Below are 12730 nucleotides of genomic sequence, written 5' to 3' on the forward strand. Positions count from 1 at the left end.
TTTATACTTTATACCTAGAAATATTGTTCTATGTTTAGGCCCAAATAGATGTCAGATGAGCTAATGAGACTCGTGGCAGAGAAGAAAAATGCATGGGATGCACATAAATTGTCAGGCAACACAGACACCTATGGTAGATACAAACTTGTCTGTAATCGTCACAAATGAGGTTAGGCAATTGAAGGCAAATTATGAGAAATCTTTGGCCAAGGATGCAAAGAAAAACAGCAAAGACTTCTTTACTTATATAAACTCTAAAAGGAAGGGGATGAATCACATTGGTCCACTTGATATCAGTGGTTTTACTGTAGATTATCATTCTCAGATAGCTGCCAAACTAAATGAGTATTTGCATCTACATTCACACTTGATGAGTTATTCAAGGAGGAAAGGGCCAGATGTTTATCAAACTCTAATAGGGAGTTAAATGATTTTGTAATAACTCAGAGCAAAGTGGAGGAGAAATTGTTGAAGTTAAACTAAGAAATGCACCTGGGGTAGATGGGATCTACCCCAGGTTATATTAAAGAGGTGTCAAAGGAATTAAGTAAACCCTTAGCCATAATTATGAGAGCATCCTTGGACTCAGGGGAAGTACCACAGACTTGAGATGTGCAAATGTATCTCCAGTTCACAGAGGGTGACCCACGTTCTATTAAAGGAGGTGTCAAAGGAATTAAGCAAACCCTTAGCCATAATTATGCGAGCACCCTTGGACTCAGGGGAAGTCCCTACAGACTTGAGATATGCAAATGTATCTCCAGTTTACAAAGGGTGACACGAGTAATTGCATACCTGTTTGTTTGACTTCTGTTCCAAGGAAAATAACGGAGTCGCTTATTAAAGAAGCATTGCAGGATCATCTAAACAAGACAGCAGTAATAATTCAGACACAGCTATGACATGGTCACGAAGGAACTGGATGCAAAAATAATTTTTATATCATATATTTGTATTTCAGGAAAGCTTTTGATACCATTGCACATGGAAGACTACTGTACAAATTGAAGCAGTATGGCATTAAGGGCAAGTTGCTACAATGGATAAAAGGATGGTTGAGTGGGAGACGACCGAGAGTGGTAATCAATGGACTTTGCTCTTCTTGGACAAATGTTATTAGTGGAGTTCCCCAGTGTTTGGTTGGGCCAATTGTTGTTTTGTATATTTATCAATGATATTGATGAAGGTATATCAGGTTTAATGTCCAAGTTTGGAGATGATATAAAGGTTGGCAGGGTTGTTAACGACAGTAAAGACAATATGCTACTCCAAATGGATCTAGATAAGTTGGGCAAATGGGCTGAGAAGTGGCAACTAAAGTTTAACATTGACAAATGCAAAGTACTGCATATGGGTTGCAATAACCGAAGAGAAACGTACTAACTGTGTGGTACTACACTCAGGGAAGTGGAAAGTGAAAAAGATCTGGGGGTAATTGTGCAGTCAGATATGAAATTTTCTGAGCAGTGCAGACAGACTGCCAGAGTAGGTAATGGAGGTCTTGTTAATGATATACAGGAATTTTGTGAGCAGGGATAAGGAGGTGATTATCCCCTTGTATAAGGCAATGGTCAAGCCACACCTTGAGTACTGCATACAGGTCTGGAAACCTCATTTTAGGAAGGATGTAGAGTTGCTAGAATGAGTACAGAGAAGGGCAATAAGACTGGTGAGGGTAACAAAGGGGGGCTCTAATGAAGAGAGGTTTAAGTTCTGCAAATTGCAGCTTCTGGAGATTAGGCACCTGCGAAGCGATCTGATTGAGGTGTATCTGCTGATGATATTCTTCCTCTTGCTCAGAATAATCAAACTGAGGAAAGACAGTTGTAGAATAGATGTGCAGAAATTTGCCTTTAGCCAGCAGGTAATACTTCCATCTGTTGTTGTGGAAGTTGATAGCTTAAATAAATTCAAAGCAGAACTAGACAAACATTTGGATCAGTAAAATTGGAATGGTGTGTTTTTTTTTTTTTTTTTTTGTCTGATGCTGTTATAAGCTTGCTTTCTTGCATCATATGCCTCTACTAATGCTAATGCATTAGTAGAGGCATATGATTATCTATATGCTTAGTGAAAAGAGACTGTTGAATTGAAATTTCAGGTTTTAATGCATGAACTTTGTTTTTCTTTATAGCAGAGTTATGTGGATAGTCTGTGTCAAAGGTTTTATGATTTGTTTTAAAATGCCTCTCAATGTTATGCTTCCTAGCTACTGACACAGAATTATGACACAATACACAAACACTTTTCATTATGCATGATAAAGCAGAATTGTTCTTCGTATTCACTGTTAAAATGATATGATTTTCCATTTGTCTTTTTCCACTCATATTAAGTTACTCTTTGTGGGATCAACCTAAAAATAAACGTATAATATAAAATTATACCGAGGAATTATATACTTTTGATTTTATTTTAATATATAAAATTGTTAAATTTTCACAAAAGTGTCCAGTTAAACACAAAATAAATCTCTTCCACTACCCACATATACACTTGTATCCAAAAAGGACTGAGAAACTATAAGCATTCTCGCCAATGGTCTTTTTTTGATGAAAATCTTAGTGGAACTGCCCAAAAAGGATACTTTCCTTTTCAGGCTGTTTTGAAAAATTCTTAGAAAACCGCATCCTCCAAACACTATTGTTATTCTATAAAACTTCTACATCTGGAGACTAAAGGTCTATACCCTTTTCATGATGACAAAGCAAAGACTCCACTGTAATCTTTTCTCATTAATGGGGGATTTCTTCCAGTCCATATTCAATTTAAACTGCCGAACAGATATTTACGACACGAAATCACTGGATTTATAGAGTTCTCTTTGGACTTTCTAACTTCTGGACTGGGAAGGTTACATTAGAAAACCTGAGGAAATCGGAATAAAGAAAACTGAAAGACTAAAACAATTGGAAAAGTTTCAAAGAAAATATTTTCAACCTCTACCTATTACACTTGGAGGGCTGTTGCTGCAAGACATAAATATAACTGTTATTTTTATGCAAGACATAAATATAACGGCTCGTTATATTTATGCCTAGTATATCTCAGGTTAGCTGTGACCTGACATTCCAACACGGTCCGGGGATCTGTAGGGCGATCGCTCCTATTTTTCATGAGGGCACATGAAACCCTTCGTTGGGCACTTTGGGGCCTGCGGGCATACAGTTGGCAATATCTGATCTAGATAATATTGCAGTTATACTTCAGACAGTTATACTTGGGTTTGTTAAGGGGAAATCTTGTCTGTCCAGTTTGATTGTATACTACAATGTGGTCACAAAGAAACTGGATGGAAAAAATGTTTTGATATTTTGTACTTCAGGAGAGCTTTTGATACTGTTGCATATATAAGACTGCTCTACAGATTGGAGATGTGGCATTAAGGGAAAGTTGCTGCTATGGATAAAGGGAAGGTTGAATGGGAGGAGGTAGAGTGGTAATCAATGGACATTGCTCTTTGTGGACTATTGTTATTAGTGGAGTTCCTCAGGGTTCGGTGTTGGACTTATTGTTGTTTTCTATATTTATCAGTGATATTGATGGAGGCATATCAGGCTTAATGTCCAGGTTTACAAAGGTTGGCAGAGTGGTTAATGACAGTAACAGGATCTAGAAAAGTTAGGCAGATGGGCTGAAAAATGGCAAATGATATTGACAAATGCAAGGCACTGCATATCGGTATCAGTAACCCCAGAGTAATACTGACTGTGTGGTACTACACTCATAGTGGAAAATAAAAAAGAGCTGGTGGTAGTTGTGCAGTCAGATATGAAGTTCTATGAACAGTGCAGACAGACTGCCAGGACAGCTCCTGTGGTTTTGTTAATGATATACAGGAATTTTGCTAGCAGAAATAAGGTAGTGATTATACCATTGTATATGGCAATGGTCAGCTATATCTTGAGTACTGCATACAGATCTGGAGGTTTCATTTTAGGAAGGATATAGAGCTGCTGGAATGAGTACAGAGAAGGGCAACGAGATTGGTGAGGTTTCAAGAAAGGTTTCAGTCCTGCAAATTGCAGCATTTGGAGACTAGGCACCTGTGATTTTTTTTGAGATGTTTAAGGGTTTCAATGGTTTAAGCAAACTGAATGTTGATGGGATTCTTCCTTTTTATCAGACTGGGCACATGAGGGGGCATAAATTCAAGTTGAGAAAGGACAGTTGCAGAATATATGTGCGGAAGTTTGTTATCAGCCAGCGAGTGGTTGATTGCTGGAACAAACTTCCATCTGTTGTTGTGGAAGTTGACAGCTTGTATTCCAGGAAGAACTAGACAAACTATTTGAGTGAATGCATAGGTGAAATGGGAATTTTTTTTTGTCAATGCTGTATAAGCCTGCTTTCTTGCATCATATGCCATTATTAATGCTGATGCTAATTTTTTTAATTACAATTTTTTTCTTTTGTTTTCAGTAATCTTATATTAGCTTTAGTCTATAGAAAATTACTATTTATTACATATACATGATATGTATGCTTATAGGTCATTGTGTTTTATAGTAATGCAATTTGTTACAGGTGACAACTATAGTCTTCTGTTATATTTTATCCTTGTGGTTTTGGTGGACCCCATTTCGAACAGTATGGATAAGTCTTTCACCATTTGTGTGGACATCTATTATTTGCTATTTGGTGACAATTGCTGGTCCTTTGAAGTTAACCATTTTATTACTTCTTATAGCCCTTATGGTAATTGGATTTTTTACTGATGTTAAAGGAAAGCAAAGTTCTCAAGGTAAAAAGATAAATTTCTCATATTTTAAAAATTAATGAGAAGCTTTTTTTTTCTTTCTGTACTTTCTTATGGGTGTTTATCCACAAAAAAGACATTTATTTTTTATTTAGGAAAAAAAAATAACATATATATTATATATATATATATATATATATATATATATGTTATTTTAGACCTATGTTGCATACAAAAGAGGCTGAAATTAACAATTTTTGTATAGTTGGGGAAGTTTCAATAATTGAAATTCCTACTAAGACTTGGATGTATTCCTTTATGAATTAACTGGTAATGCCTTTGTTTTTATGTGATTTAATCCATCTGCTCTATAAGAAAGTACTTCAGATTTCCTAAATTACATTATATTTTGAGTTATAAGTAGCAAAAATTTTCTTATTCAAACTGCCAGCAGCTTCCTTAATAACATCTAATGATATTATAGTGCAGTAATATACTGCAGCACTATTATATCATTAGATGTTGTTAGGAAAATCTTATCTGCATTACGGTGAATTTTTAAAAAATATTTGTGTTATTACTTTTTTTTTTTTTTTTTTTTTTTTAAGTCCCGGAAAAACAAAAGGAATTTAGGTATATGCAATGTCACTCTTATTATGATATGAATATAATTATTGCACAGCTACAAACCTTATGGCATGAGAATAGTCATATAGGTCAAATGGAAATAAAATTATTATCGAATTCACTGAAATAATATAGTTAGGGAAGGACTTTAAGTAGTTAATAACCACTCTTATACTATGTGAAATTAATAATATAGCTTATTAAGCTTATAGTCCAAACCACTATACACTTCAGGTGATGTTTCAGGCATTTTACTGATAACCCATCATCAGACCATGCTGTTAGCGGTAGAAAATAGAATGGGTTACAGTTTGTGAATATTTTTAATTAATTATATTCCAATGAATATTAAGTCTACAGGATTTTTGGCTAAACTTCCACTTGGGTTAAGAATAAATACATACAGATATAAACATAAATAAAAATAAAATTCTTACTTGCTGTCAGACTCCTGCTTGCTGATACTTCCAAAACCTGATGTGCATACTGGCAAGAAGTGCTGCCAACAGTTAATTTATGGGTGAGATGTTAAATCTATCAGCCAGTAGTAAAATGGCAAGTTTTACTATCCTGGATCCAGTATTTTTTTTTTTTGGGTGGAAGTCTTGGGGTGAACGTGACCCTCATACTCCGATCATCTGTGGTGACTGTTGTGCAGGCTTGTTTATCTGTACATATTTATTTATTCTTAATCTCTGTTTTCTAATGCAACCCAAATGGAAATTTAACTAAAAATCCTGTAGACTTAAAATTCACAATTAATATTTATTGGAATATAATTAATTACAAATGTTCCCAAATTGTAACCCATTATATTTTCTACCCATAACAGCACAGTCTGGTGATGGGTATTGGTAAGATGCCTGAAACATCACTTTAAGTGTACAGTGGTTAGAGCGATATTCCAAAAAATATTAATTTCATATGGTATAAGAGAGGTTATTAATTATAGTAATTCATTTTCACTGAAATAAGCTAGCTTTTCTACGTAGAGCATGGGTTTGATTATACATGATAGGTACCCATAAGTACTAAGCCCAACCAGGGAGGAATTTTTACCTGTTCATGAAATTGATATTATAATCAATTTTTTTTTCTTATGTTTATACTGCAAATTTTTTTTCAATTAATTGTTTAATAGTCAACTTTTATTCAAGATATTCCAATAACTGTCACCTTTGGTTTAGTTTCCAAAAACTTTGGCTTGTGAGATTTTCGTGTGTGTGTGTGAGATTATGTATGTTTTCTCACTCTAATAACATTTCTGTTTATAGTTGAAACCAGATTTATCACACACAATTCCTGTCCCATACCAGTGGAGTGTTGAAGTACCCTGACAGGGAAAATTCATTTTTATCCACCTTTAAGTAGTTTGAATTCCATTTTTGAAATTGAAATTTTTATTACTCCCCAGCTATTAACAAGATGGCTCTACATTTAACTTAACTTAATTCAATTTAAGATAATTCAAAATTGTCTGGTTGCACTAAAATCAACTATGTTGTCATTTTCTGAACTAGTAATATTCAATAAATTGGAAATATCTATTGATCCAGAATATGCTTCATTAAGAGAAATTTCCATTCCTGAGTTACTGCCAGTTTTTAGGCTCGTGCATATGCACGAAGCACCTGTTGTTTTTGCCACGTCCACCTGCCTCTCATTCTGCATCTAACATCTTGGCTCCCAGTGGAATGATTTTCATGAAATTTTATATTTGGCTCATTTGGAAAAATTTGTCAAGTAATCCCAAATTTTCATTAAAATTGAGAAAATAGAAATTGAGGAAGTTATTATTTCTTTCTTTTTTTATTTGTAAAATAATAAGAGGAGTTTACCTCAGTATAGTACGTAGAACACTTCCGTATGGTACTCTCCAGAAATTTCTGGAGAGTATCATACAGAAGTGTTCTATGTTACTATATTGAGGTAAACTCCTTATTATTTTACAAATATTAATATCAACATAGAACGTATTGAGTATTACAGCTCTGATTCATACTATCTAATTTCTTTTTTTCATACATATATGGCTACCCATATACTGTATATTATAATTGAAGCATTGGATGTTATGTATGTTGCCATTTGCTGGTTAGAGGAATGAATAGGCAATACAGTGGTTGCACAAGAAAAAAAATGTTTTCGGTTTAAGCAGCACCTATATGAAACTCATTGTTTTTAAAAGGAATTTTTTTTTTTTTTTGTTATTAGTTTACTAAATATCTAAATCATGAATTATTAATATTTTTGTATTCCTCATAGCAGAAATGTGCTATCTTTCAATTATTATTAACCTAGCAGTGATTGTGGTGTGGATGTACAAAAAAAAAGTGGCAGGTCAATAGATAGGTTCTCAACTTTCTTTTTAATTTCTGGAAGACATTTTTGGTTTTTTTTTTTTTTTTTGTTCTGCTTGAACACTGCCAGTATTTCATCATTTATTAATGGATTGTAGACTTAAGTTTTAATAACAAATTCAAAATTTTAAAACATGCTGTGTGTTTTGCATCTTTTATTTTTAAAAAATAATAAATTTTGTTGAAAACTGCAAAGAAATATTTTAGAAATAAAATAGAAGCATCCCGTTCTTATTCCTTTCCATTTTCCAGTTTAAAAGATGACTAAGTGCTCAAAATTTCAAACGTGTACAAGCACATATAGTTATCCTTATTATTTTATAAATATTGTTAAAAGGTGAAAAAGAAGAAATTATATATATTCAGTACCATTAGTTACTTCTCTTTTCAGGTTTACTTCAAAATTTAGTTCAAATTTGTTACACGTTCTCATTGCATGAAATTTGAAACTATGTATCTAGCTTGCTGCAGTGTAGTGGCAGTCTGGCCTTGCACTAGAGTGGAGGGAATAGGGTTTCATTTTCCTGTCTTTACTATGTTAAAAAATATATATCTTAAAAACTAGGTAAGACTGTGGATGTTTATGGAATTAATGGAAGAAGAAAAACAAGTAACCTAAAATTAGAATTGGTCCTTGAGGTTGTCACCGACATTCTCTCAGATATGCCAGACAAGCTGTACTTGCTACCTGGGAGTCTAAAACGCTGATGGAACTGATATTCGAGGCGACACTCAAGTCAAGTGGATCCAATTTCGGCGAAGTCCGGACGGTCTGTGACAGCCAAATCCTCTACTTGCATCTTCATGATGGTATGACTGTTAGTAATCCTGGGTATAACCTCCATGCACAAGTACATGGTGGGTGACCACCCAGGTGTGAACCAACCTAAGCAGGGGTCGAGGTGTGGCACCCACACGACATGGAGGAATGCCGCCCCTCTATGTTACCATCATATGACTATGTTACCCCTCTATGACTCTCATCAACCAGTGCAATAGCACCACTTTGCTTATTGGAGGCTTGAAGTGGTGGAACCCATGTTTAGTCTCTAGAGCTAAGTTCCGGTCAACTCTTCCCTATCTCTTCCATCATGCAGTATGATTGATGACTTTTGAGGTTATGATGAACATCGTGGCGAGATCCAATATTCCTTACATTTCAAGGGTACAGCTCTAAAACTGTGTTCGCAGGCTGGCCGCTAGTTAGTACACTGGACCGAACCTATTGGTAACTCTCTAGGAGGCTTGCAGATCAGCTGGCGTATAATCTTGCTACCTCTACTCTGCCAGATAGTAACTGGAGGGAGTCCGAGTAGTGTGTATGTGGGGAGCATTGTCGAGGCCACGTTATGTCAAGGATCTGGGTATATTCTTACCGTGTGTACACCGTATCCAAAATTTCATTACTTCATACAGCATGTTCCACCCACTTTTTCTTACTATTGAATACACCATGAATTGTCAAACTAATAGAGCAAGCGTATCTGCGAAAAGATCTAAACCTCCCAAGCACTTCCTAATTCATTTCAAAAATATACGTGGTCTCAATTCTAATCTCAACGATGTCCATTTCCACTTGCAGTGTGCCAAACCTCATGTACTTTTTCTGACAGAATCTCAGTTATCGGTTGATTCAACTACTACTCATCTCAGATGCCCAAATTATTCGCTGTGTGATTCCTTTCGTCTCAAAGGTGGTACTCATGCATATGTCCATTCTGATATTCCCTGTCAGAGACTTGGCAATTTGGAATCTCCTCTCTTTGATTTTCTCTGGCTTAAAATCTCTCTACCTCATTGTGTCAAATTCATCTGTTGTCTCTACCGTTCTCCCAACTCCACTAATCACTTGGAGCTCTTTGACTTCCTCTCTTTGCAACTTGACTTTCTCCAGTCCAACTTTCCTAACAGTGAGGTAATTTTAATGTTCACAACTCCAGCTGGCTTCTGTTTTCTAGTCACACCGACCCAGCTGGTCGAGATGCTGAGGCTTTTGCAATTACTAATGACCTTGCACAGATTGTTCATTTACCTACAAGAATACCGTACAATCCTGATCATACAGCCAATATGCTTGATCTTTTTCTCACAAACAACCCTTCTAAGTACACGGTCGAAGTGAGAGGTCCTTTAGGCACTTTAGATCACAACATGGTGATTGTCTCTTCTCCAATGGAACCTTTATCTCATGGCTATTCCCAACCTCGTGTTGTTTGGTATTACAAGAATGCAAAATGGGATGACCTTCGAGACTTCTTTTCTTCTTTTCCTTGTTCGGATTACTGTTTCAAAACTTCTGATGTCAACGTTTGCTCAGATCGTGTCAGTGAAATTATTCTTGCAGGAATGGAATCCTTTATCCCACACTCCACTTTAAAATCTCGTCCTTTAAATAAACCTTGGTTTTCCAATAAATGTGCCAAGGCTGTTCAAGAGAAGAATGTCGCATACCGTAATTTGCTTGTTTCTAATTCTCCAGTTTCATTTTCTGCCTAAACCAAAGCTCGCAACAATTGTAAAGCAGTTATTAATCAGTCCAAACTAGAGTTTGAACGGGCTAAGAGTAGAAAACTTGCTTCTTTCCCTAGTGGTAGCTGAGCATTCTGGTCTCTTGCTACAGCTATTGGCCGCATCTCTTTTGCCCATCTCTGCTTCCACCTCTGTCCAAACCAGATGGTTCTGTTGTCAATTCAGCCAAGAATAAAGTTGACCTGCTAGCATCCCATTTTTCTTCCAACTCATGTATTAATGATCTTGGTAAAACACCTCCCACCATTCCCAACATGCTCCATTCAATGCCTCCTGTGGTCTTCCGTCAAAAGGATGTCAGAAGGATTTTGACGAATCTTGATGCTAAGAAAGCTCCAGGTCCCGATGGTATTTCTCCACTTGTTCTCAAAACCTGTGCTCCTGAACTTACTCCTATTCTTTGCCGCCCTTTATCACTTTCTTATTCGAAAGGTGTTTTTCCTTCTGCTTGGAAATTTGCTCATATACAGCCAGTTCCTAAAAAAGGGTTACAAATCCCTCCCATCCAATTATCATCCCATTGCAATTGCTTCTACTCTTTCTAAAGTAATGGAGAAATCAATTAACCGCCAACTCTTAAACTACCTAGAAACCTGCCGTCTGATCCACTGGTGATATTCTGGCTTATGTTACCCATTTATGGACTAATTCAATGGAAAGGTTTGGTGAAACACAAGTAGTTGCTCTTGACATCTCAAAGGCTTTCGATTGTGTTTGGCATAAAGGTCTTCTAAACAAGCTTCCATCTTATGGTTTGCCAACTGTTTTTAATAATTGGTTATCTGGTTTTCTCTCTGATCGCCCATTGAGGGTGATGGTAGATGGCTCTCTGTCCTCTAACTACTCCACTAATGCCGGTGGCCCCCCAAGGTTCAGTTCTTTCTCCCACTCTTTTCCTCCTGTATATTAATGACCTTCTACCATTGACTGGAAATCCTATCCATAGTTTTGCCGATGATAGCACATTGCATTCCACTTTCCATTTTGAGAAACCTTGTCCTGCTCAGTCAGCTTCAACTTCTCGAAAATCTGCTACCAATTCCTTAAATGCCGATCTTCAGGTAATTCTCCAGTGGGGCAAAGACAACTTAGTTGATTTAAACCCTTCTAAAACTCAGTCTTGTCTTGTATCTCGCAAAAAGGATTCTTCTGCTCCTATGCTTATCTTTAGTGGCATCCGATTTCTAGGCAAAATGATATATCTCTTTTGGGGATTACCCTGACTTCTAATCTCTCTTGGCACAAGCACATTACAAATATTGCTTCCTCTGCATCTAAAAAACTTGATTTTCTCTTTCGTTCTCCGCGTTACTTTTCTTCCAAACAGCTGCTCACTCTGTATAAATTGAAATCCACCCAGCCATGGAATATTGTTCCCACATCTGGGGGTGGTGCCCCCAAAACCTCTCTCAGGCTTCTTGATTCCATTCAGAAGATGGCAGTTAGGTTAATTAATGATTCATCTCTGACAGAGTCTCTCCATTCGTTGTCTCATAGATGTACTGTTTCTGCTGCATGCCTCTTCTACAGATACTTCCATGGGCACTGTTCTTCTGAATTGGCTTTTATAATTCCCGCTCTCTCTTTCAAAAAGTCCAAACACGTGCCGCCACCAGCCAACATCCATTTACTGTCCAACTTCAAACTCACAGAACCAACTTTTCATCTTCCTTGTTTATTCATTCAACTGCTGTTTTCTGGAACAACCTTCCTTCATACATATTTCCTGAAAATTAGTCTACAGAAGTTCAAGTACAATGTCAACAAATATCTTCTTTCGTCTTCTCAATATCCAACCCAAGCACGGTACTAAGTATTATAGGTTCTAATACCTCTCGTCTTTGGGGTTTACATAAAAAAATAAAATAAAAATTTTCAGATTTTTAGTCATTGATTAGAAGTTAATGCAGGAGTGTTATTTTCCAGGGTCACTTATCAGATGACCTGCAACCAACCATTGTTAGGTTAAAATGTAGGAGAAAATAAGTGAAGTATATTAAAAAAAGGAATACTGCAATCTGAGGAACTTGTTGATGTTTGTTTGTTTATTTTATGAAATCTGAAAAAATCCATGAAATAGATATTGAATTTCAATTTTTTAAAAAAATCTAGAAGAAATCGCACCTGAATATGACCGTGAATTACTTTTGTATGTTATTAGTTAATTCATTAATAGTGAATTGGTAAGAAGATAATTAGTTCTATTTTTCATTTTATGAATCAGAGAAAAAAAAATTCAATTAATTTAAAATACACAAATCAAATGTGCCTGAAATGTAACATGTTGCATACATTACCAAACTTATTGTTATAAAAATCAGTGTAATATAAAAACAATTACAATAACTACTTCTAGAAGAAAAGCTAAACATGTTATTTTTTTGTTATATTTAGCAGTATTAAAATGGCAAAAGCAAACAATGTCCCAGTGCCAGTCAAAGAAATCTTCACTTATGCATTCACACAAAAAGTATAGCACATGTTGATGATATTATTTAACTGAAGAAAGTAGAGT

At 35.8% G+C, this 12730-nt stretch overlaps 1 protein-coding gene across 2 annotated transcripts in view; it reads left to right on the plus strand.

The window, feature by feature from the left end:
• LOC150090803 (transmembrane protein 245) overlaps nt 1–12730 on the plus strand; it is a 148081-nt gene that overhangs the window by 13905 nt on the left and 121446 nt on the right. For both annotated transcript variants that reach the window (XM_090380143.1, XM_090380135.1), the window contains exon 2: nt 4528–4744. In XM_090380143.1, coding sequence (XP_090236269.1) covers nt 4528–4744 — 217 coding nt within the window. The remainder of the gene's footprint in view (nt 1–4527; nt 4745–12730) is intronic.

This window comes from Mastigoproctus giganteus, chromosome 1, assembly GCF_048544385.1.
Source record: "Mastigoproctus giganteus isolate SK-2022 chromosome 1, ASM4854438v1, whole genome shotgun sequence".
Taxonomy (NCBI): Eukaryota; Metazoa; Arthropoda; class Arachnida; order Uropygi; family Thelyphonidae; genus Mastigoproctus; species Mastigoproctus giganteus.